A 27,126-nucleotide genomic window follows, 5' to 3' on the forward strand; every position below is an offset into this window, starting at 1 on the left:
TAATGCCAACTTCAATGTATACAACTTTGTCCATTATGAAAATATAGAAATATTCTGTATCAGACCAGCAGTCGGCGCCATTGGTCAACAACCGTTTTCAGATTCCTTCTATGCATGAAGGCCTGTTTCATTCTGTTTAAGCCAACCTTCACTCAATAAAAGTGTTTTGATTATTGTTAGTCTACTTCACTTGTTTTCCCTTCATTGCTCAGAATGATGTCTTTGCAGTTTGACACCAGAAAGCTGTTTTCACATTATTCTACTGAAGGAGGAAACTCTATCTGCAATCTCAGTTTGTGCCGGCATGATTTTTCACAAGTTTGGAAGCCAATCATTGTTCAGTATAAAACCTCCAGTGTACATACACTGAGAGTGAACTTTACAGAGAAGTAGGAGACATCTTGTGTCCAGCAACTTTTGAAACGTAGAAATGAACAATAATTACACATTTCTCTCGAAATAAAGCATGCATTTTTATCTGTTTTGGACTACGGCGATGTTATTTGTATGCACTATGTCTTACATCTACTCTTTCACCTCTCAATGTAATCTATCATTCTTCTCTTATGTGCATAACTGGGGATGGATTTAGAATGCTTTGTTGTTGTTTACTTTATGAAAGTTGTAGTCATAGGTAGTGAGAAGAGAAAAACACTGTATTCTATTTATTTACCAATCACTTCTTGGAAAACTTCCTGAGCATCTTACATGTCTTCTTATAACTATAAACTCTACTTTAACTATATAATTTTCACACTGCGACAGGTCCCAAGACTATTTGTTCTTTGAGAATCATCAAGTAAACACTGAGATCGGCAAAGTGGTCCTTAAATACTATGCTCCACACAAGTGGAACAACCTGCAGAAGACTGACATGCTGCAGCAATGTGAATGCATGTGTTTTCCTTGAATTGTTCTGTCCGTAATGTTGATGTCCTTGGTTTGTCTGTTGTATAATTTGTTGATGTAAACATATAACTTTTTTGTGCTTTTATTGTGATGTCCGTGTGTTGTTTTTATAACCTTCTTGTGCTTTTATTGTACTGTAATCCGGCCATCCTTAGAAAAGAGCTTAGCTCTCAATTGCCTCCCCTGTTCTAAATAACAGTTCAGTCAATATTGTTTCTGGATTTCTCACTGAGTAAAGTTAAATAGCAGATATCAATTTAAGAATTTAAAGTAGTAGTAGTAGTAAATGCACTTTAAGAGTATTTTATCAGTGTCTTAAATTACATTTCACTTGCTCCAACTTTTATTTGTGTGTACTTGTGTGTGTGTGTGTGTGTGTGTGTGTGTGTGTGTGTGTGTGTGTGTGTGTGTGTGTGTGTGTGTGTGTGTGTGTGTGTGTGTGACTTTCTCCTGTCTTTTTGACATTGCCAGGATAAGCCACCTTACTGGAGCGGTCGATTGGCCCTGTGTAAATGGAAGGCGTTTACAGGATGTGATGGGGGCCAAAGTGCTGGATCAGTGAAAACCGAGAAGACCCATCTCACCCCCGCCTGCCTGGACATTTTCAGTCTGCGAACACAAGACGCCTCCTTTGGCTGAATACAGCTTCCCAATCAAACACACCAGATATTTCGTAAGTGCAATTAAAGGAACATTGGAACCTCTCAGACTGATAAATATGTAGCAATGTGGACTTATTTTATCTCGTGTAATGTGATTTCAGAAGGAAATAGAATAATGGGTCATCCTATATTTCAATAAGTTCTTGCAAAGCAATTAAACATACTGAACGTCAAGGGCCACATTTGAACATCCAGTTTGATTCTGTTCATTGGAATCCATACTGTTAAATTAGAATAAAATGCAAAATTCAATTAAAAATGTGAGTGCACAAATTCAAGAGGGCTGAACTCAGAGATGATCATGTTCAAATATCAAAGTCAAACAAGTCCGACAAAAATTCTCGGGGACTTGACTGTTGTTAAAAGTGCAGGTCGTGCATAATGTATCAAGAACGCAGTAATCTAGCCATCCGTGTGTCCGTGCCTTTATGGCTTCTTTGTGTACAGTCATTGATCATGTCGTGAATCCAGAAACTAGAGATTTTTTTTACAGCGCAGATTCCGCCGAAGCTTCACATCCGAAATGAGGCGCTGAGCAGCAGCCGAACCGTTTTCTCTCCGGTGTTGTGAAAGTGTTTGGACGAAGCGCGGTGCTCTGCCTTTACTTGACTACACTGTTAAAAAAAAAAAGAAAAAGATAAAAAAAAAAATTTCCATCCAAGTTGGGCTGAGGTGAACAGGAACCCCGGTAACTGCGGATGTCCCTGACCAATTCAAGCGTCTTCCTGCTTAACGAGGTGGGTTGTTTTCAATTTCTCTCTTTCTCTTTTTTGGATCTCGAGGTCGAGGTAAGTGACGAAGAAGAGGTTTAAAAAACAAGATGCATGCGTCGTGTAGCACCTTCGGACAAAGACGAGCTGTAAAGGCAGAAGCAGGTCCTTGTTGGGATACTGATAATTGAATTAGGCAGGCTGACCTCACTGGGAATCTTTCACTTCGGAGTACAGGAGGCATGCGTCGACACTGTCAGCCCGCCAGCAGTGAATTAGGGGACGGATGAGCTGCAGTGGGATTTTTACATCTTCATTATAAACATTCGGACCAAAAGGAAACAAGTCAGCTGGAGCAACAGATGAAAACAATCATCCAGCACCGTGGGACTATTCAGTTTTCCACCTTAGCATTTATTAGTTTATGAGGGAAAGGATGACAGTTTTTCTCCAAGATATGCTAGAGTAATTACGTTTAGGCTGTAATAATCATGTTGCCACATATCATGCATGCAGTAAGAGTGTGGTGGACCAGTTGTTACTCATATCTGAATGAGAAAAACATTCATATTGCACTGCTGGAATCAATACACTGTCAACACAACAACTCTCTCCTTCAATTCTTAGCCCACTGTAATGAGAGAGGGCTGCATGTGAGGTTATGTGAAGGCAATGCCACTGTAAAGACAACATTTAAAGCTATAAGTTTGGGAAATACTCAATATTAAAGGGGGGATTTAGAGGGGAAGATCCCTCTGTGACGATGTTATGTAATAGCTGTGAATGCAATATGCATGGCAACGTGATAATTCATCTAAATGTGCCAGGACTGTAATCCCGGTTTGTTTCCAAATATAATAACGTGATCCACTATGAGCTGGTGAAAAGAGAACAAAAAACTCATATTAAAATGTAGAAAAGTGTAAAGAAATAATACTGCAATAAATCGCCAGGTTGTTTTGTTTTTCTTTGTTTGCTATATGGGTTGCTGACCTGTTAGATAATCTTGGTCATTATATCAAAGGTTACCATGACACTCTATAGGTCACTCTTTCTAAGATACTGTTTTCCATAATGAACACAAATTGCTGAGGGTTGACAAACTGTGGCCCACCTGTGAGATAATTTGTCATCCAGGACACCTTTGGGGCGTCCATCTGCATCTCTATGAGCCTGTCTCCCACCCAGAGTGTCTGGACTGTGTTGAAGGTGCTTGAAAAGTCAAAGCGCATTATTTTTGAACCGAGCTGCCAGCCTTATCCAGCTAGGAAAAAGCTCCTTTAGAGGAGTTAGACGATTGCAACATTTGCTTCTGTGTGTGTCTGGTAGGCAAACTGCAGGGGTTTGAGTCGGTCTCTCTGCACAAAAGTCTCTCTAGCATCTCGCTGACGCAGGTATTGCACTTTAAATGAAACATCTCCTCTTGACAAACAAGTTGCAAATGACTTGTGCAATTTGTGCCATTGTATTCAGGTCACATTATATTTAATGAGGTATGAACCACTTGCTTTAGAAAGATATTGAGAAAACAGAAGAGTTGCTCAGCAGGGTTTTTTGAAAAGTAAAGTAAGCAACAGACACATGCATTTTTATAAATAATCAGTCTATCCATTGCGAAAGCGCAGCAAGTAATGTTGTGCTGTTGAATTGCACTTTGTAAATAATGAGTTAAGTATTAAAAACCCCATTTGAAACTTGCAGCACATGACAAATGATTGTATTACACATCAATGCTATCATTGAAAATGTACTGGTAATATTTACATTGGTAGCTTGACAAAAGTTCTTTGTCGTCAAATGAACTGCTAACCATGCCAGACAGATTATGTAATACGTTAGATGTATGTCTGCTTCATCAGTACATAAAGTACACTGTGTTTTTGAAGAGCTGCTTGGTGACACGATCGCTTACTTCACTTCCATCCCATCAGTCCGTTTACATCCTCCCTCCTTTTGGTGTGCACACTTCAAACAGGGATCAGGTCTGTGTTGGAACACATGCTGTACCTGTATGTCTGAACCTATCGGGTATTGTAAAAAAAAAAAAAACGTCATGAAAGGATTTGGCAGCAGCCAGGTGTCACCTCCCTCCACTCAAAAATCAAAATGCAGCATCCCCAGTGCCTTAAAATAGCCCCTCATCCATAATGCAGCAGCACAGCTCTGCCCACAGAGGCACTTCTTATGGGACAGACTGACAGACATCTGCACTCAATGCTTGGGTGCAGTTACTAAAGCTGCTCTCTCTCTCTTTCTCTCTCTCTCATTCTCTCTCTCTCTCTCTCTCTCTCTCTCTCTCTCTCTCTCTCTCTCCTTTTCCTGGCTGTCTCACACTCAACGCAGAGCACCGTGGAGTTTAACTTTCAAACCTTCATTCATTCATGTTTTATTCACATCTACTGCTCATGCGGAATTTGAATGAATGCCTGCTCCATCTCTCTCTCTCTCTCTCTCTCTCTCTCTCTCTCTCTCCTTTTTTTCCTCCTGTGCTTGCTGTTTGCTGCAATCTATCCTATGAATTATGAATCTCAACTTTGCTCAAGATCTCAAGATTTTCACATCACCCACAGTCATGGTTTTAATTCTGTCAGACTGGTCCGTCTTTAGATGCATGTTGCTTGCACACTGTGCCTTACACGCGACGTTCTGCGTGCAAACTAACGCACGAAGCAGATACGCTCTTCTTCTTGTGAGATGTTCGTTTGGTTTAGTAACTCCTTTTTTCTTTTTTCTTTTTTAAAAGCTCCTGCATCCACATCTGTACATATCAATGACACACACACACACTCAGCAGCTGAGCAGGTGTCAGAGTACAGCCAGCCATGACATCTGCAGAACACACTCAGTGAACAGAAGGCTACGCTGGGGACGCCTCCACATGTCGAACAGAGACAACTGACATGGCTCCCATATCCCCTCGTCACCACAAGACTTTTTTCAGTCTCTAAACTTTTGGCTCTTTGACAAGTTGAAATCCATGGGGGCTGAAATAATACTGTGATAGGACAGTAGAAATGGCTCATTTTACCCTTTGAGATTTATATGTTCCACAGCATGGTTGTGGATACCCCTGTCCACTTACTTGTGTTAACTTTTGGTCAGGGACTCATGGGCTGGGCTCCATATGTTAGAAATCAGAAGGACTATAGAGTTCTACCTACGTTATGGCAACAGCTTCAACATGACATTAACCCCTGTGCACAGAGTGATATCCATGGAAACAAAAAAAAAGTTTCCTGACTTTGGTTTGGAATCATTTGACTGGCCGGCACATAAACCTGACCTCAACACCATCCAACACTTTTTTTGAACACAAATTCTGAGCCATGACCTTCACCCACTATCAGTGCATGACCTCACTAATGCTCAGGTGGCTGAATGCTAAGCAAATCCCTGCAGCCAGGTTTCAAAATTATGTGGAAAGCCTTCCCAGAAGAGTGGAGACATTTATGCCTGCGATTTTGGAAATAGATCAATAATCACATATGGGTGTAATCTTCAGGCGTCCACATACTTTTGTCCATCATGTGTATATGAGCATCCCAATATCTGACTCAAATGAGAACATGATATATAAAGAGTTTAGTGTGGATTGATTTTACGTTGCGATATTAGCCTGGTTGTTGCTTCAAGATTCATCCGACATAAACCCCTTGTAATCTTGTTCACCGCAAATGATGTTCTGTCGTGATAGAGTCCTGAATGAACTTAACATGCAGGTTGCAATACGGTGTCCCATTGGGCAGGCGAGGTAGAGATGAAGGAAAGAGAGGGGAGCAGCAGAGAGGGTGGGAAGGATGCTATGCAGAGCAGAGAGAGCCTCGCTGACGTAGCAGAGGGTTGTGTACTGAGAGTGGTGGAGAATAGGGGGGGGGGGGGGGGGGAGAGGGATAGACTGCTTACAAGCACGCTACAGTACACTTCAGTGTTACCCGAGAGAGAGAGCAAACCATGACTGACTAGCAGAGAGAGCAAGCAAGAGAGACGGGGAATGTGCTCTCCTACCTCCAACTGAGTAAGTACGCTGCTATCTCTTCTGCATCTAATCTCTGCTGCAAATTGCATTGATGGCCACTATAAACCTAGCAATGGATCTACACATGCTTTCTGAATAATACCTGACAAGGTGGTGGTAAAAGATACAGGTTTACCTTTCAACTCAGCTCGAGCAATTCGGAGTGAAAGTTTGAGAAACCTGAGTTGATGTATGCGTCTGTCAAAAAGGGGGGCACGGCTGGATTTTCATCTACATTTGGAGCGATTTTGAACAAATTTGATGTACGTCCAAATTCCTCACCCTCAGCGCTGACATTTCTGTGGAAAGTCCGAGTTGCACTAAAGCAGAAAATGCCATTCAGTGCAGTTGTGTGACAGAGGAGCAGTGGTGGGAAGCTGTGGGCATACTTGCAGGCGTTCATGCTTTCTCTGTTGGTGGGGGGAAGGAGCGCATTTGGGACCGCTAGGCTTCCTGTGTGGGGTCAATTAAATACTGCATGAGACAGAGCACTAAAAGCCTGTCCCGTGAGGAGAGAAGTGCTTTGTGTGTGTGCATGCATATTTGTGTGTGTGTAGGTGCATCAGTGTGCAATGCTTTGATTAAATTTGATGAACCAGCAATGTAGAGAGGGCCAAAAGATTCCAGTTCAGCTTCTGTTTCAGTTTCTGCTTTGAAATACTGCCTTTTTTTTGGTACTTATTAAAGACGAGAACAAAGTAAGGATGTATGCTCGCTCCTTTTTTCTTTCATCTGTATGTTTGGCAGATCTTATCCATGACATCTTTCTATTCTACTATTTGAAACATCCCCAGTGGCTTCATCTGTCTTTCTTTGCCATAACATCTGCAATCCGTACACGCAAAGTACTTTTTTTATTCTTGATAAATCGACCCTGTGCAGTCGCTAAAAAATGATTAAGACTCTTTAACTTGAAAGAGAACACGCTGGGTTTAGATGTAAAGCTGTAATGTGTGAATATGTAGGGCACCATTACATATTGATAAGTCTGACATTCAGCCCACTAGCAAAGAAACTTAAAATCAGGTCAGTGTCTAACAAACACATCTGATTTAATGAAGGATGCAGCAGAACTGTGCTGCATTAGGTACACGGCTTTATGTGGGTTATCAGCCTCTATGCACTTTGAAGCAGTTTGGTGAAGTCAGGTTGAGGGATCCCTGGGGGGGATGAAAGCCTAAGTATGCACAACGTAGCCGGCGAGGCCAAGTCGACAGCGGAGGATGAAAGACAGAGATTCCTGGCCGGGCTCGCTGTGTCCTCTTCCTTCACCATGTGCCAGCTTCATCCCTAATCATTCATGCCATGACATTGTCCTCATTGTATCAGTTGCATTTATCTTTGCAGTCGGCTATACAAGACGTTCCCTGTTCTTAACCAAACATACGTGTACTGCTATTACTGTGAGTGCTTGGTGTGTTGTGTTGCGTGTGTTGAAATTACTGGGAAGTGCTTATTTATAGACTGCCGAGGGCTCATTACAGGCAGGAGGAAGAAAGTATCCAGAGGCAACATTAGAGCAGGAGGAGGGTGGAGCAGCTTGGGACAGGATGGAGTATCAATCTGGGTGGCTCTCCTATTGATCCGCTCTGCCCCTACTCTGGTTGCACTGTCAGGAGACCTTCTCTCTGGCTCTGGATGATCCACTTTTGCCGGTAATGCCGCCCTCAGCTGCACACTGATAGTAAGGTGCCTGTTTACAAGTAAGGGTCAGAGACAGACACGGGCAGGTGACTGCAAAGCTTCTATGCTTAATTCTGCAGATTTGTGGTGCTCAGCTAGAAAAATAAATGAAGGGCTCGGTGTTGAACCTTAATACTTGGTGCCAGCTGAAATGTATCTGTAGCAACGCCAGCAGGTATAGAAAGCTGTCTGATTTGTTTAACCAGATACTTAAGACCTATAAAACATATTTTGCCTACATTAGATTCGATTGTATTTTATTACATTTATCATTTGAGAATTTCTTTTTCTTTTGTTAGATTAAAAAAAGGATTTTGAAGAAAAAACTTCAAGAACTGAAACAAAAAAAGTCTCGAAACTCAGCTATTATGTCGTAGCCATGCCGTCATGAGAATCAGCTTGCATAATCATGTCCCTTTGTTGCTTGGATTGTGAATGCTTGCATGGACTTTGAGGGAAAGTGCTAAAAAAGGAAACATTATTAAGTACACCTGCATCGCATTACCAGGAGGACTGAACAATAATCAATGTAATATTATCCTGTTGGAGAGAAGAAAGAAAAACAACCCATATCATATCATTGCTGCAGAGACTGAGTCCATGCTGTAGACTGAATGGAGAGGAGCCTCTGTGGCTATCTGTTCTTCTTCTCCATATAGACACTTATTTCATATTCAGGGGGGGCTATCTGGCATTAGTGAATATAGCTGAGCCAGTCTCAAATCTGCTTTGCTCTTTCTTGAGGGAATTCATCAAAACTCAGTGAACTTTGACAATCCTCCACTATCCTCTCCCCACTGCCAACCCCAGTCTGGGATGGGAGGAGTGGAAGGAGAGGAGAGGAGAGCTATATTTAGACCGACTGAACAGCAAAAAATAACTAAAAAGAAAAGATTCTGCTGCTAATCTCTGGTCCTATTACTCAAATGTACTGACTGTCTTCCTTCATCTCCCTTTTTTGTCTTTGTCCCTCTGATTTCTTCCTGCTCTTTTTACCTGTCTCCCCTCGTCCTTATCATTCCTTCCAGTTAAACCAGGGGTGTGTAACCCTGATCCTGGAGAGCCACTGTCCTGCATGTTTTAGGTTTCTCCCTGCTCTAACACACCTGAGTCTAACGATTATTAAACCCCTGAAAAGCTTCAGTTGCTTGAAAATGAGAAGAGCATTAGAATCAGGTGTGTTAGAGCAGGGAGAAACCACAAACATGCAGGACAGTGGCCCTCCAGGATTGTCTGGATTTTTCTCTGTTTTCTCTCTGCCGTGCTCCATCAATCTAATTTGCTATTCAGGTATGCTTCTACCCCTTCTTTCTGTCTCTAACTTTTTGTTTCTTGTGTGTTGTTTCACTCCTGCTCCGTCTCTGCATTCCTCTCCCGCTGTTTGTAAAGCTGTTGCTCAATTGATGCACAACACTAATGATGAAAATTGTCACCCTATCTTCTCGACTCCAGAGGCATCCGAGGGAGCTAGTTGCCCTAACTACAATAGTGTGTGTGTGTGTGTGTGTGTGTGTGTGTGTGTGTGTGTGTGTGTGTGTGTGTGTGTGTGTGTGTCTGTGTCTGTGTGTGTGTGTGTGTGTGTGTGTGTGTGTAGGCTTGCTTTCCTTTAGTTTTAAAAAGCCATGTAGAAAAATATAGCCCTGAGACATTTTTTTGCTAAGAGCCCTGGTGGAGTGCACTTTATTCTTAAGCAGGCAAAGTTGAATAAGGGTGAGAGAGCGCATGCTGCCAGCATAATGGACACTAAAGTAGGGTCCTCAGTGCCTGGGGCAACCTGGAGAGAAGACATGCAGCCCTGGTTTGCCAGGAACAACAAGCCTCATCTCCTACAATAGAGACCTCACTGCTGGCTTATTAAGACATCTGATGGATTCTAGATGGCTGCTTGCTGACTCACCGCTGCAATTCTGTTTTGTAGGCTCGTGCATCACCTTCCTGTCAGGAGGATGGTGCAGAGCCGGCAGACAGGCGGGCACAGCCCTCCCCTCCACTTTTCCTCTCCTCTCTCTATTTTGATTTCTTCATTCATGTCCATTCATTCTGTCTCCTGGTCCTCTCCTAACTCCCTACCCTTTGTGTTGTTGAGACAGTCACCTGTTACAGGAAGCAAATAGAGCTTCTAATTGGCAGAGGGATGACAATTCCAGAGTCAGTTGTCTCTGAGCATTTCCTTGATTGGTTAGTGTTATTATCACTTAGCCTGGCTTACATAACAGCACAAGCTTTGCTCCATCCCATTTATAGAAGTAATATATGTGCCCAGTGAAAATGATCTTCTGCAGTACTAGAGTAAACACCGGACCACCCTGTCGGATTATATGTCACTTTTTCAGGATCTCTTTAAGTGGGACACAAGTGACATTGAGGAATGTATTGATGTGATGATGGAGAGTGGTACATGAGGATTGTGGCGTGGAGAGGAGAGGAGAGGAGAGGAGAGGAGAGGAGAGGAGAGGAGAGCGCATGAAACCAGAGAAAAGCTCATTTTCTTACATGAGGGCTGGCTCGAAGCTGAAGAAACCCACTGTACTGTACCAGTATGCGGGCGTGTACACACCAGTGCTGCAGTCAGGGCATCAATTTTGTATAGAAAATGGCTGTTGAGGCAGCGCAGCAACGTCAGCTGCGAAGCACTTAGGTTGAGCATGCCTCCCTTTCTCTCTCCCCCCCTTCCCCCTGTAACCACGGGCTGAGGGTTCCGCCTTTTCTGTGCAATGGGGGAGAAGAGAGCGCTGGCAGCACAATCATGTCTGCCTCTGACTCGAGCGCTACAGGACTCATCTGTAACAAGGTATGCTGTTGATGCTCCCCTTTTTGTTTCATCACTCCGCATGCAATCTCATAATTTACGAGTCCCCTGTCTGTCTGCTCTGAGGCATCTTCTTCTTTCTGGTTTTCTTCTTCTTCCCCTCTCACTCTTGTCTCAGCAGAAGTCTATTCTTGTTCACTCACTTTGCCAGCATCTCCCCACTTCCTCTTTCTTCCCTCCCTCTCTCTCCTCATCTTCTCTGGACATACTGTACTGCACAAATACAGTTGGTCTATCTATGTCAACTCTGTAAAGGCTACTTTACAGCTTTGCATTGAACTACTTCACTGAGAGGCCCATCTGTTGAATGTCATGGATTTCTACTGTTATTTTTTTGGAGTCTTATCTCCTGGCTTACGCTTAAGTCATACGTGTGGTTCTGTTTGCTCAATCAGTTTAAAGGTGTTACTTTGACTGTGCAGCAATCCACGGTTGACATTTCAACAATTAAAGAGATTCTTAAATAAAGTATTATCCACATTCAATTAAGAATATGTAAAGTCTTTTTTGTTAGAAATTCCCTTTTGGACATATGTACTAATATTACTGTAACTTTGAAAGGCACCCACAGGATTATTGAAGCCTCATAATGACTTCAAATAAACTGGATTTTGTCCCATATCACTTACTTCACTAACAAGACCTCACCATTGTACGATATTGGAGAAGTTTAATTGGAATAGCTGGGGAATGAGAGAAGGTGGGATGAGGGTGCGTTGAGGTGGGATGAAGAGAAGGGTCAAGGGAATGATGAGAGGGTCGATCGCCAGGGATGAAGGCCATGGGTCGATCGTCGGGGATGAATGGTGTGAAGCGGGTTGAGGTTTGTATGGATGTTACACCTGCCTGGGGAGCATGGCTTGGAGTGGGGTTACGCCTTGATGTGTGCTGCTTCATCAACCCCCCTGGTTCATGTCCAGACGCCTCTCATTGTAGTGTGGACTACTGAGCTGCTGTCTTATTAAAAAAAAAAGGGGGGAAGAGAGGAGAAGAAAAGGGTTTGTGGGGGGAAGGTTGCGAAAACTGAGACGAACCAGAGAGAGTGGGTAAGACACAAATATATATATATATATATATATATATGGTTGCACAGGTAGTTGAGTTAATGAGACACAGGTGTTGCGTTAATGGGACACAGGTTGTTAATTGTGAGGCGTGAGTGGTGGTATTAATGAAGGGAGAGGGGTATGGTCTTGTTCCTGAACCTCAGTTAAATTAACTACATTTCACTAACACGTCCACACCATTGTATGATATTGGAGAAGTTTAATTGGAATAGCCGGGGAATGCAAGAAGGTGGGGTAAGGGTGCCTTGAGGTGGGATGAAGAGAGGGGTTGAGGGAATGATGAGAGGGTCGATCGCCAGGGATGAAGGCCATGGGTCGATCGATGGTCGTCTGTCGATCGTCGGGGATGAATGGTACATGCGAGTTGAGGTTTGTATGGATGTTACACCTGCCCGGGGAGCGTGGCTCAGAGTGGGGTTACGCCTTGATGTGTGCTGCTTCATCAACCCCCAAAACTTCATTGGATGAGATGAGAATGGATGTTCGGATATCGCTTGGATGGCTGTGCATAGCTTAGGTAGTTTGGAATGACCAGAGGCGAACCATCTACCGCCGAGGTGACGACCGACGCTTAGAACAGGGGGCTGCGTCGGTGCAGAGCCCAATGTTGGCGGATCGAGGTACGCGGCTATCGTGGGTGAAGTTGGATGAAGTCGAAGAGACCAGGCTGGGACGGGTTACTGGGGCAGATGGACCCTATGTGGGCGTCGTCGCATGAATTCGTTTTAAGTTACAGTGCAGATTCATAACAAAAGTTATCTCGGGACACTTTACCAATGGAGTAGGTAAAGACCGCACTCTTTGACTTAATATGGTTTACGCAGACCCAACAATTCCCCCATGAGTAGCAACCTAGTGCACACGGTGGCAACAAAAAACCTTCACCTATACGGGCAAGAGCGTCGAACAGACCCGGCTCAATGGAGACGGCCATCTGTCTTGACCGGTTGGGGAGGAAGAAAAGGAGAAAGAAAGAGAGAAGCAACAGACAGTTGGACAGAGAGACAAAGACAGACATCCAAGGAGGTAGAGACAACCAGAAACATTACAATTTGGAATAACCAAGGGATGCGGGAATGATGGAGTGAGGGATGATAGGGTCGAAGGGGAGGGATGAAAGGAGAAGAAGGGGAGGGATTGGTCATTGCAGGATGAGGGACGAAGGGGAGGGATGAGGGATGAAAAGGGGTGGGGTCGAAGGGGAGGGGCGAAAGGAGTAGAAGGGGAAGGATGGAAAAGAGTAGAAGGGAAGGGATTGGTCGTTGCGGGATGAGGGATGAACAGGGGTCGAAGGGGACGTCGAATAGATGGCTGTTGCTGCAACTTTGGTAGGCTCGGGATGACCAGTGCTCGAGAATTTCCATAGCGCGCCTGGTACGCGCTACCCGGAAGGGGTCGAAGCAGCTCCTATGCGAAAGGAGTGGTCAGAGCACCGCTCGGGTAAAATCCTGATCGACAGGATAGGGATAGCGGATGAGGAAATGAAGGATCGGCAGGCGGAGCTCCATAGCTGGCAGGAGCTGCGGGTACCCAAACAGCTGCCCAGTGGCTTGAGGTTACAGAAAGCAGGGGCGGAGCTCTGGGTGCGGGCGGACCTAAAGAGGCCAGGCGGAGCCTAGGTCGGAAGGGCAGTCTGTGGACACAGGGATGACGTACACAGTTGGACGTACGACCCGGGCTGGGAGGCCGTGACCTCATCGGCACGCCGCGTGTTGGTGATTTTAAAAGGAGAACCCGGAAGTGGGCAGCTGCCCGGAGCCATGGAGATGGAGGCTGTGAAGAGCCTGAACAACGTGGATTTATTGTCGATCCGACAGAAAGGGATCGCTCTGTCCTCGAGGGCGTGCTGGAGGTGGGCAACCCCAGTCGAAACGTCTGTAGCACGGAGGGCGGCAAGATCCGTGGACAGAGCGGCGGGTACCGGTGTGGCATCCGGAAGAGTGGCCGCCCGCTGAGGGACGGCGGCGACTGCGTCCCCGGCGAGATGCAGAGGGCGAGGGTGGACTGGACAAAGGCACCCACTGGTTGCAGACAGTGGAGCGCAGGAGGGGCAGGAGGTGCAGGAGGTGTGGCTAGCCGGCCACGTTGAAGTGGGGCCGACGGAGGAGATTCGGAGATCAAGGACCGAATCTGACGGGTTGAGGAACAGCTTGTGGTCCGTAATGGAGCTGGCGTGAAGGCAATAAACGGCTTGGAATACGCATTCCGGTCGGGTCCAACCGAAACGATCGGTCCTGGAAAACTGAGACGCGAACATATATATATGGTTGCACAGGTAGTTGAGTTAATGAGACACAGGTGTTGCATTAATGGGACACAAGTTGTTAATTGTGAGGCGTGAGTGGTGGAATTAATGAAGGGAGAGGGGTATGGTCTTGTTCCTGAAACTCAGTTAAATTAACTACATATCATTAGCATGTCAGGAAGTATGCATGAACAAGAGTCGCCACAGAAAGCAAAAAACGTTTCAATGTCTATATGAGCATGTGAATATTGTTTTAAGACAGATTTGAAAAATGTGAGCCGATCTTTTAATAGCAATTTGATATTGTCAAAAGTAGAGCCCTTGCTATAAGCATGCCTGTGATATTTTTGTTCTTGCTGATGAGCTGCTTGTGCATGTGATCGGATGTGACCTTAAAAATGTTTTGGTATTTCACGTATTTATAGCCCCTTGGAGGCAATCCCAAACCACTTATTTGCAGAGTATTTTGAGAACAGCTCCTTTAAACCTGTAAATTTCTGTCACACTTTTTTTTAATTGAAAGCTCAGACAGTGAATCTTAAAAAATAATGTCTTTGAACATCTGGAATGTAGTGTCAGTAGGGAGCAACACACTGGTGAAAAGCTACTCTGTAGATATTGATATAATCATCCTATAATACATTTGTCTGTCAATGCCCACACAGTTGTCAGCTGTGGAAACACAGATGGCTTTGAGAACACAATGGTTTAAAAATAAACATTGCATGTGAAAGTTTTGCACAACTCAAGCCAAAAACCACACAGCAAAGGATATCTCAGCATTTTGCACAATTGAATCTCGTTGGGAATCCATGCAATATTAAAGCTCCCCAGAAGCATGCGGTGAGAAAGTGAGCAGTGCAAACGGATGGTTTGTTTACACTACCGGTGACGTTAGCGCGGACGCTAATCTTCCTTGCACAAATACCATAGTATTACAGCACTATAGTAACTGATAACTGATAGCATGTTGATGCTGCGTTATCACATGTAATGTGGGTTTCTAGGATTAGGCAAACTAAAAGTACCTGTCCAGCAAAAACTCCGACACCATCTCATCTCTTTTTCACTCCGGATGAAGCTGCATTAGCCTCCGCCATCACTGGAAAGCAGAGCCGATATTGACTCGCGTCTTGCCTATTGACGCATCGGTTCTTCACCATTCTGTGTTATCTCTCAAGGACTGCTCTACCACTCTGTTGCTCTACAGAGAAGCGTACGACTCGCAAGCGGTGCCAGCTAGGGCAACTGGAAGGGACGCTGCGACAATGACAGGCAGGAAGCCCTGCAAATAATTTGATTCGGACCGAATAAAATGATTAGTCAGTCGTTTATCAGAAATATGTGAGAATTTAATAATTTATATTTTATTGTGCCATACGCTTATTAGGAGCATTTTAAGATTACAAAAGAAAAGAGCAAAAATGCCAGAAAGGGTAGAATTGCTTTAAGCAAAGCAGCATGAGGCTTTAACAAAGCACTTTGGGATCTAGACAGTGGCAAAGAGAAAAAGACTGGCAGTCCTGGGCTTCAACTTTCAGGGAATGTGTTGTTTTAGTTTTCTCATATAGGGGTTTCCACTATAGTCCAGTTTCATTAAATCCAAACAATATGAACTGCAACATTATTAAAGTGTGAAGACAATGTATTGATATGGCGTGCTAAAGAGAATATCTGCCGAGCTCCCTGTGCTTTAATTAGGTTTTGTTTTCTCCCACTGGTAGACTCAGATTCAGATTCTGCTTCACCTCTGGCAGCCTTTGATATTCAAATGACATCCACAAACTCTGCACTGAATTCGGCTAAAAGAGTTTTTTTGGGCATGTGAAAAAGGAGGGAGGGAAGCGAAGAGGGTGGAGGAGATGGGAAGGGGAAAAAGGTAATTAAAAAAAGGATGACGTTGTTATGGAGCTATATATATCTAATGTGGGTGCTCCTGTCTGGTATGTGAGGAGGCTTCCAGCCCTGCACCCAGCTGGTACCAGGGAAAAGCAGGATGCTGATGGAGGTACAGGACAAATGTACGATCTGGTGACGTGAGCTCTGTGAGAGTTTTTAGAAGTCGAGCCTAGAAGTTTATGTGTACTATTGGCAGGTTCTGTATCTGTGTATACCGTATGTGTGCTCCAATGAGCTTTTATTATTTTTCCTTTATTTTCCTTTTCATAGAAGACAGAAATAGTATCGATTTTTTTGTTCGTTTTGTGTTCAGAAAAGAGATTTTGTTGTTATTTGGTGGTTGATATTTAAATCTTTCCTAAAGAGTCAGAGTTGTGCTATAAGCCAAATAAATTTGAATTTGATGTTGTGATTTTTAAATCTAAATTCTTACGTTTTACGTTTTTTTTCGAAATCCAATCCAAATGAAATGTCAATTAAAAATGTTGTAGAATGATGTGACCACTGAGTAAAAGGAAGTTGGATTATGTTTGCAATTCATTAGCATTCTTACACTAAATGCCAGGTTGTTGCCACAACTAAAACTTGTAGTTAGTTTCATTAAAGTCTACTGAAAGAAACGTGAAATGTTTTTTATTGGATTTGAAAATGTGTTTTTTAATTCTGACAAAATTTCACCTCTCTAGGGGATTTCATAGCATGTTGATTCATTGATACACAAACAAAATTCAAACTCTTCAGCTTGTGTTGATTCAGACCAATCAGGAGTCTCAAAAATGGATGGAAACATGGATTTTTGTTGCATTGAATTTTCAGAGTTGTTGTCTTGTAGGTTTGTTTTTCCCTTGTTGAAGACGCTTGGCATTTGCAAATATCTGGCGTGCCTGGCTGAGTGGATGAATAGACTATACACAAGCACTGTTGCAACACTGGCTGTTGGTGTTGTTGCAGTACTCACGCACATGTTCCCCTGAGACAGCTGCTTTGGAAAGCTGCAGGAGAGCATTGGTCCTTGCAGGCTGGATCACATGGCTTCAGGAAAAGGACAGGGCAGGTTCAGAGACAGGTTGAACAAGGAGTAAGACATGGGAGACGCAGAGGAAGATGTAGGTTATCTGTTTGGAGATGCATCAAAGCTATTTATACAGTAACTATATCGTGATTATTGGTGAACAAATGGTAACAGCTGCTACGAGGTGTTAGGTACTGTATTGTGGTGGATTTGTGTCCTCTTCCTGGGCTGTAACTATTATTTATCTTCTCTCTTCACGTCTTTCCTTTCAGGGTTCAGCCGATTCCTACACTAGTCGACCATCGGATTCCGACCTGTCCCTGGAGGAGGACCAGGAGGCGTCTCGGCGTGAAGCCGAGCGCCAGGCTCAGCTGCAGCTAGAGAGAGCCAAGGTGAGGGTCAAAGGTCAATGCTTGTCTTTAAATTCACCTTGACTTCCTGAGGATCAGCTAAGTCATGTTAGTACTCAGTTTGCGTCTTAGTAGAGAATTGTAATCTTTTTGTAGATTCATAAAGATGTGTATAGAAATAAAATGAATCTTCAGACTAAATATTATTGTTAGTATAGAGGCAATGATACTGTACATTGACACGCATCTAATTTATATAGTTCTTTTTTGTCTTTCAACAGTCCAAACCAGTAGCATTTGCAGTGAAAACCAATGTGAGTTACTGTGGGGCCCTTGATGAAGATTGTCCAGTCCAAGGTGCTGCTATTAACTTTGAAACCAAAGACTTCCTGCACATAAAAGAGGTGAGAGGCCTTCAGCATTAAGATTATCTTGTTATTAAATTGTATTAAAGGGCCCATGTTGGTTAAAAACAACTATAAGACAGGAGTGTTACAGATAGAGGGTGAATACAGGTATAATCAGACAGGCAGGATAAGAAAAAAACAATATGTTTTGCGAACATTAAACATGTTCTAATAGAAACCCAAAATAGGACCTTCAAAGATGATCCATGTCAACACATAGCATAGTTCCTGAGTTGCAAAATGTGTTCTTCCACTGTCATGCAGAAATACAACAATGATTGGTGGATCGGTCGGCTGGTGAAGGAAGGGGCAGACATCACTTTCATCCCAAGCCCAGTCAAGCTGGAAGCCATGAGGATAAAACAAGAGCAGAAAGCAGCTGCGAGGTCAGAGGCCACACAGATCTGAGAGATCTCTGTTATCACTCCCCCATTTGTCTCTGTATCTCTGTCTTTCTGTGATGCCCTAATTCCACCAGCTTCCTTTCTCACATGCTTTCTCAGAAAACTTTTTTGTCGATGTAACTAGTTCTTGCTCATGTGTTGCTCTGTTTCCGAAGTCGTTCTTTCTAAATTGCCTCCTGAGGGGATTTTTCGCATAACCAAGCTTTGCATTATGTTGCTCCACAGGAAAGGAGGGAATGCTTCATCTGGAGGCTGGAGGTCCACCCCACCATCTGCAGGTAAGTGGGACTGTCTGTCTTCTCTGTCTCTACTGGGACCGCACACTCTCACAGGATCAGACTTAGTTAAAGGGCTATTCCCGCGCTAAAATGTTCCCTTTTAGAAGAAATGGTGTGATTGGAAATCCTTTTGACATAGTTTTCCTGTTACATCAAACTAAGCTTAAAGATTACGGGTGGTCACCGTCTTCTAAAATCTACACACAAATTGCAAAAGATTACTTTCTTGAAGAGCCACTTTCTAAATGTACTTTCTTCAGGTCACCCTGGCATGCATGGTTTCTTTGTTAAAGAAATACTTCATCCCCCAAAACTATCATTTGTATATCAATTACTCATCCTGTGTTACCTTCAATTCTTTGAAGAAAACACACTACTTGTCAATGGTGTGTGTTGTAAATACTAAGGTTTTAACCTAGAAGCTTATGTCTTAGCTTAGATTTTTGGATTCACTGTTCTCCATGGAGGCATGTGACAAAAAAATTAACATTAATTCAGGTTTCATATTGTGCGTTTATCCTCCTTGTTTAATGTTTGTTTTGTTTATTCTGAAAGCCAAACAGAAGCAGAAACAGGTATGTTTTTCATTGGGCCTCTTCCTCATTAATTATTCAAGAACGCCCTCAATTATAAGGCTATACTTAATGAATTACAGTGCATCTTTATGGCTTTGTACTTTTGTAGCTTCTACATGATAAATGTGTGTATAACACACATAGAGTAAATTCACTTGTTGTGTATTTTCCACCTTTAAAACGCTCTCTATGCTTGTGGCCTGTGCAGACTGAACATGTTCCTCCATATGATGTAGTCCCTTCTATGCGGCCGGTGGTGCTGGTGGGGCCGTCGCTAAAAGGCTATGAGGTGAGACAGTTGTCAATACTGCTTTTCAGCTCGTATAGTAATTCTTGTCTTGTGTTTGGAGTAATTACCTGAATGGATCAGCTAAAGCACTGGAGCATATTGCTGTCAGTCACAATGGGCCCTATTTAAAGGATCTATGGCACATGGTCTAAAGGGGAGCACCTATGTTCCCTGCTTTTATATGTGACTGGGGAAAATAAGACCCTTTTTTTAAAGAAAGCTCAGATGTTCCCCGCTTTTCACAGATCCCCGGTCTGTTATTTTTTTCACAATCAGTGCCGGATTCCATGGCAAATAGGCCTATGTAGACCTTAACCCTACCCCCTAACCCTAACAAAAGAAAAACAAAAAGGGATTACCCCCGTCTAAAGTGCATGGTGCAAGTGCATTTAGGATGTGTCCAACTCCATTTTTGCTAGTTAGATGGTGCTTAATCTGGGCGCAAAATGGGCAAAAGGGACAAGGGGGTTGTATTTAATCTCTAAATAAATATATGTGTGTTTTGGTAATAAAACCAATCAGAGTGTCATCTCCCATTCTCTTTAAAAGCCAGGTGCTGTTTAAAAGCAGTCAAAATATAAAAAAAAAAAACTGAGGGAGTCAACAAATGAAACTGAAAAAAGGGTCATGAACCCTTTAAAGATTTTAAGAGAGCACAAGATAGAAACGAGTACTGATGAACTATGTTGTGTATGCATGATCAGAATCAGTGGTGGAAGAAGTACTCTGATCTTTTACTGAAGTAAAAGTAACAATACTTGTCCCGCATTCAAAATCATACTCAGGTAAAAGTACAAGTAATAACATCAAAATATAGATAAAGTACCAAAATTAAAAGTACTCTATGCAAAATGGCACATTTCTGAATCATATTTATACATTATATTACTTAATTAAAATTAGTGATGCATTAATGTATTCATTACGTTAATGTTGCAGCTGGTACAGTAAATGTGGAGCTTATTTTAATGTTTTTTTTCTATTCTGCTGGGTAGTTTAATCTGTTATATTACATCATCATTTATTAGTTGATTTATATTTTGTATTAATAAATTGAATCTGCAAAGTAAACTAAAGCTGTCAAATGAAGTGGAGTGGGGGTAAAAAGTACTGTGTTTGTATAGATTTATATTTCGTTACAGTGGAGTAGAAGAAGAACACTGCAGGAGCAGGCTGTGATGGTCAGAGATCCAGTGGGGAGATGCGGTTAAAAAAAACAGTCTACTGTGTAGTGTAATGTGTGTAATGTGTGTAATGTGTGTAATGTGTGTACTGTGTAACGGCATTCTGGGTCCTGCTCGTTTTTCTACAGTACGTTGAAAAACAGATGAAGAAAGAGAGACCAGAGATGTTACATTGTTTGCTCCAGTTTAATCTGGACTGTGTTGTCTGGTCTTGATCTGAAGGGAATCATTCTCTGCTCCGTTATCCCATTAACACTGATACTAAACACCACAGTCACATCCTGATGAAATTATAGCATACACAAAAGGAATCTTAGATCCATGTTTTATTGATACAGAACAGCATGCAAGCCCCTTTACATTATCTATACCGCCTTTTTCTCCTTCTCCTTCTCCTATACTGAACTCTCTGTAACAAATATGGGATGGGCTGTATGAAAACACATTTTGGTTAAACTCGATTAATCCTAGAATGTGTCAATTTCGAACAAATATGCTGAAATGTGAGGCGTGTAATTGAACAGAATGCCACTGAGCTTCAGCATTTTCTCAACGCCTTTCGCGCTCTCCTCTGTGACTGTACAGGCTGTGTGCCAAGCCGTTTGTTTTGTGCGTGTGTGAAATATTTAAGCATCGCTCTAGTGATGTGCTTTGGGGATGTGCCAGTGGTGAACGCCAGCCTTTCTCCCTCTCTGTCTCTCTTCCTCTCTCGTTCTCTTTCTCTGTGCTTTGTCTCTCTCTTGTGCATAGTGCTGCTCACCATTGTTCTCTCTCTCTCTCTCTCTCTCTGTCTCTCTCTCTCTTGCACTCTTTTCCCCTCTCATTGCCTCTTCCTCCATCTCTCTGTTACATCGTGGAGGAGCAACGCCGCCGTGTGATTCATCCCCTATTCTGAAGGCCATCCATTTTTCAGGACTGTTTGAAAATAGACTGCTTCACTACATCATCTTTAAAGATCCCCTCCAACAAGGGCGCAGATTTCCTTTTCCCTTTTCAACATTGTGCGAGCGGGGGGGGGGGGGGGGGGGGGGTGGATTCAGTAATTTATGTTTTTGATATGTCTTTATTTATGCAAGGAAAAATACTAAATATAAAAATCCTATATGACTCAAAGCAACCTATTCTGACTTAATTCTCAGCATCTCAGATTATTATATATTTTTTGTAACAGTTATCCTAGTTCTCCGTTGTCGTTGACAGACTATAATTTGGCTTTTTTGTTCTTATTCTCGCTCTAATTTGCAGCTTTTGCCACGTTTATTTGATTGAAGTGTAGCCTCACTTTAGCGGTGGCCTTGTTACGTCTGTGAGTAGAGTTCTAGTTGTTCTTCAGCATAAAAGTCCTCTGCTACTTTCATGTTTTTTTGGGGGGTTACAAGTGCACATGCTGTAAATATTGAGGGTGACATGCCCTCTGTGTTCTCCCCCGGGATTTGCACCCATGCACTACACATGTTTCAAGACATAAATAAACTCTGCTTATCTAATTTGTAAGCATATTCTAGTAGAAACCCATACAATACAAGTATGAACCTGAAAATGAGCATGGCATGGGGAATTTTTAATCACATCTACCTCTTTTCCCTTATTGAAAAAAACTGAATCTATGACTACGCAAATATTGTTAATTTAAAAACTTAAACTACTAAAACAGGAATGTCTCCTACATAACCAAGAAGTTCATTCTCTCTGTGTCTGTGCACTAGTGGCTTCAAGTTTCCACATCACACGTAGAAAAAACTAGAACTCCTCCTGTGGGCAACCGTAAGTGGAGGCTGGTAAAGAGCTTATAAATGCTACATAAGGGGACTTAAACTAGAGTGTTACCAAAATCAAAAGAGACTGAGAAATATCAATAATACTGTTGGACTACGTGTGTGTGCACAGGTTGTTTATTTCATGTCATTCTAACTTTTCTCCACTCTTCCTTCCTCCTCTCTCTCACCTAGGTAACAGACATGATGCAGAAAGCCTTGTTTGACTTTCTAAAGCACAGATTTGATGGCAGGTGGGTACGGCTGTCTGTGTGTTGCTCTTCTACAGATGCAGCTCAGTTTATAGTAACACTGTGACCGAGCTACAGAGCTGTTCCCTGGGACTCTGCCTATCATGTTTCATGATCGATGGGACACATGGTGATGATGATTTATTTTTAGCTGCAAGAGAGTACAAGTTCATCTCATCCTTTGAAATGGAACAGTTGTGGATGTGATGTGATAAGATGCTTCTTCTGTAGGATCTCTATTACACGGGTGACTGCTGATCTGTCACTGGCAAAGCGCTCGGTGCTGAACAAGAAGGCCATAATGGAGAGATCCAACACACGCTCCAGTCTGGGTGAGTGACGAGAAAGTCTTCTTTAATCTTTTTTTTTTGCTAAATAAAGATTAATACCTGCTAAGAATAGATGCATCCTTTCTCTTTAATGTTAAGCCTACTTAAGTAAGTGATGTTGCTCTGTTAAGCATGTCTCGTACAACCTGTCTCCCTGTCTCTCACAGCTGAGGTCCAGAGTGAGATAGAGAGGATCTTTGAGCTGGCCAAGTCTCTCCAGTTGGTCATCCTGGATGCAGACACCATCAATCACCCCGCACAGCTCCTCAAAACCTCTCTGGCTCCCATCATCGTCTACGTCAAAGTCTCCTCGCCTAAAGTAAAGCAAAACCTGCATTAACTTCACAAAAACATTTGTGCTCTAATTTGCAGCTGTATAACAGCAGCTTTTGCCACCTTTATTTGATTGAAGTGTAGCCTCACTTTAGCGGTGGCCTTGTTACGTCTGTGAGTAGAGTTCTAGTTGGTCTTCAGCATAAAAGTCCTCTGCTACTTTCATGTTTTTTGGGGGGGTTACAAGTGCACATGCTGTAAATATTGAGGGTGACATGCCCTCTGTGTTCTCCCCCGGGAGAAAGTGAAGTCCCCAAAGCAATTTCAGTCAAAAGCAACTGGACTTAGTCTTTTGTCTAGGAAGACGTTTCACCTCTCTGGTCCAACTAACTGGTGTGGAGATCCAGGTATTTTACCTCTCACAAGGCCGATGATGTCACTGGAACCCTTTTGTGCTCCAAGTGCCAACGACCGTTGAGTGACAGTCGTTGTTGGGAAGTAGGTTTCGACTTTGTTAGTGCTCTATTGAGACGACAGTCGTTGGAGTCACAAGAGGCCATTTGACTCCCACCACCCCCTGGAACACAAGCTTGGAGTTATCAGAACACTGCAACATAGAGCTGATAACGTACCCACCAGCTCACAAGCCTAAGGGGAAGACCGCAAGCGAGGCACCCTCACAACTTGTGGTTACCCCAGCTCGACTTTTGTGAAAACGGCAGCCGCTTCCAGAAAGAAAACCAAAGTGGTTGAGAAAGAAAAAGAAAACAAGAGAAACAACATAGTCATTCCGTATGTGGCTGGGGTATCAGAGAAACTCAGGAGGATCTTCGACACACACTGCATCCCTGTGTATTTCAAACCCAGAAACACACTCAGGGCGCACTCAGACTGTCCTTCCGTTTCAAGGCTAAAGTATAGTTCGTTTGACCAGTGTGAGTGCAACCGTACCGCGCCTAGGAGCGGTATGCTTGCCGTCCACGTCCCGTTGGGAGGGTGGGCTTTTGTAAAGCATGTTTGCACATGTACGAGCACGAGTGTGCGCACGTGTATGAGAACGAGCATGAGCATGAGGCCTACGGCGGTTCTGACAAATATGGATATATTACATATAAAAAAAAAGGACGGACTATGCGCGGACATTTAAAACAATAGCGGCGAAAGGTTCACGTTTGTGTGATGCAGAGGTAAAGTGTTTACTGCAGATTTGGTCGGATGAAAATATAAAAAAACAGTTGGACAAGACGCACAAAAACTCCAAGGTCTATGGAAAGATTTGTAAACAAAGCGACGCATCGCGATGACGTCAATCAATGTGTGTGACGTGTTACGGCGTGATGACGTATAGGCAGGCAAGAAGCATTCCGCCGAGGCCCAGGCAGTGTGAGTACAAACGGGCCTGGCCCACGGGGGGAGAGGGAGAGGGGGACAAGTACCCTAAAGCACGGGGCACGGTACGGATGGACAGTGTGAGTGCGCCCTCAGGCAGAGACTAGTACATCCCAAGGACAGAACACCTCACACCCACAAAAGCAATCGGGTTTATGCAAAGATCTCTACATTGGAGAAACAAAACAGGACTCTACAAACGCATGGCCCAACACTGAGCTTACTCCTCAGGCCTGGACTCTGCTGTCCACTTACATCTCAAGGAGAAAGCCAACTCCTTTGATGACAACAATGTCCACATCCTGGACAGAGAGGACAGATGGTTTGAAAGAGGAGTAAAATAAACCATCTATGCAAAGTAGAGAAACCATCGCTAAACAGAGGAGGAGGTCTGAGACACCACTTTTCTCCACTTTACAATGCTGCCCTTTCATCCCTTCCCAGGAGATTCAACAATCTAACCTCAAAGAACAACTGAACACAAATGGACTCCTGTGACTCCAACGACTATCGTTAAGACTCAATAGAGCACTAAAGAAGTCCAAACCAACTTCCCACCAACGACTGTCACTTTAACATCATCAGCTGGATCTCCACACCAATTAGTTGGACCAGTCCCAGCCTGGTCCTGGTACTGGTCCTGGTCCAGTCTCAGCCTGGTCAGATGCGTACATGAACTGATGAAGCCTCTTGGATGAGAGGTGAAACGTCTTCCTAGTCAAATAACCAAGTCCAGTTGCTTTCCACAGAAATTGCTTTGGGGACAACGATGACCTGGACAAATGAGAACATTCGCAGGCTTATAAAGTGAGAAAACATTGTGTTTATTTATGTCTTTGATATGATTTTTCACTGTATATATGTTCACATCTTTGATATTCAACTTGTTATGAGTTCATAGATTATACAGAAATGTTGTTTTCATACTATTATACTAGTCTTTGTGCATGTGATGTTTTTTCCTAAAATATATGGAGAAAAGGGGCACAATAGGGTTAATCCTTTTGGTTGTTTATTCACGTTTTAAAAAAAGGTCTAACTTTTTTTTAACTCGAATAAACAAACAAAATTTATATTAAAATATATAATTAAAATATATTCGGCTTCTCCAATGTGAGGATTTGCTGCTTTTCTCTTTTTAATGTCACTGAATGTTTGTGGGTTTTGTACTCTTGGTCAGACAAACACAAGATATTTCAATATGTAAACTTGGACTGTGATGATAATTTTTCTGTAATGCTTGACATTTTATAGATGAGTCGATAATGAAAATAAACTTTAGATGCAGTCCTCATTACAGTGATTCAAAGATTAGTTTTTTGTTTAGTTTTTTATGACTCATGTTGTAGTGTTGAACTTGGACCACACAATGTTTAAATGGTCTTAATCTTCTCCACATTAAAATGAGGTTGAAAGAATGAAGACTATGTTCCAGATGATATGTCTTGATAAATTAAAAAAATAATATTAAATTAGAACTGTGCATTTGATAACCTTTATTACTTGGGCTTGTCTTTCGTCTCTCCTTGTCTCTGGCTTGTCTCACAGGTCCTTCAGAGGCTGATTAAGTCTCGAGGGAAGTCACAGAGCAAACACCTAAATGTCCAGATGATGGCCGGGGACAAGCTAGCACAGTGTCCACCTGTATGTCACTCTGCCTAAGAAAAATGTTTTTGAAAACAAATTGAAATTCATACAGTGATGTTTTTTGGACATCAAGTGGTGTCACGGTTTCTATTTCATCTCTCATATTCGTATCGTTGGCTCATTAGGAGATGTTTGATGTTGTCCTGGATGAGAATCAGCTGGAGGATGCATGTGAACATCTTGCAGAGTACCTTGACATTTACTGGCGTGCTACGCATCTCCCCTGTTCTGCCCCTGTTAACCCCTTACTGGACCAAAGCGTGGTCACCCCACCCTCAGCTAACTCCAGCCAACAGGTAAGACAAACACACAACTGATGCTTTTATGACTATTTTGGCTGAATTATTAATCACATTTTTTCTGCCTCCTGTGTCTATTCACTAGTTTTCTGAGACTCAAGAGTTGATAGAATGATCACTACCACAGACATAGGTGAGAAGAAATTAGTTTATCTTTCTTACTTTGTTGAGCTTTAGCCTTTTGCTACTGGTTTCTACTGTTTTATCTATAGAAATGTCCCCCCTCACTCCACTGCAGGAAGCCTGTGCTGTCGGCTGGGGTCTGACTAGGACTTATGACCATAAAGCATAGGGACCAGGGCGCCACCAGGGGGCAGCAGCAGCCCTCATCTCTCCAAAGCCAGCCACCACCTTCTATAGCCACACCTGGGAAGAGAGAGAGAGAGAGAGAGAGAGAGAGAGAGAGAGAGAGAGAGAGAGAGAGAGAGAGAGAGAGAGAGAGAGAACAGGGAGAGGAGCAGGAGGAGGAGGAAGATTCGAGGGAGGAGCCTCCACCTCACTGTTGCCCCCTCGGGATGAGCTCCCTGCTCCCACCGCCACACGACAACTCAGGGCCGCTTTCTACCGCCGTATACATACTGGTAACAAAATCAGTACAGCAGTGCAGTCACTGCACGCCACCTTTCCTCACCCTTCCTCCCACACCTGACCTAACCCAACTCCCTGCTTTCACACAGGAAGCCGCC

At 43.1% G+C, this 27,126-nt stretch overlaps 1 protein-coding gene across 1 annotated transcript; it reads left to right on the plus strand.

The window, feature by feature from the left end:
- Window positions 1-10,725: 10,725 nt before the first annotated feature.
- On the plus strand, window positions 10,726-26,784 carry cacnb3b (calcium channel, voltage-dependent, beta 3b; the record flags this gene model as incomplete). Its single annotated transcript, XM_083920685.1, has 14 exons — window positions 10,726-10,770; window positions 17,284-17,403; window positions 17,643-17,765; window positions 18,033-18,154; window positions 18,398-18,450; window positions 19,006-19,025; window positions 19,234-19,314; window positions 22,448-22,506; window positions 22,735-22,835; window positions 23,000-23,151; window positions 26,043-26,138; window positions 26,267-26,437; window positions 26,526-26,573; window positions 26,679-26,784. 13 exons carry the CDS (start codon window positions 10,726-10,728, stop codon window positions 26,553-26,555), a joined length of 1,173 nt encoding a protein of 390 aa, XP_083776811.1. The 3' UTR covers window positions 26,556-26,573; window positions 26,679-26,784.
- Window positions 26,785-27,126: the final 342 nt, after the last annotated feature.

Source organism: Echiichthys vipera (assembly GCF_963691815.1).
Source record: "Echiichthys vipera genome assembly, chromosome: 9".
Classification (NCBI taxonomy): domain Eukaryota; kingdom Metazoa; phylum Chordata; class Actinopteri; order Perciformes; family Trachinidae; genus Echiichthys; species Echiichthys vipera.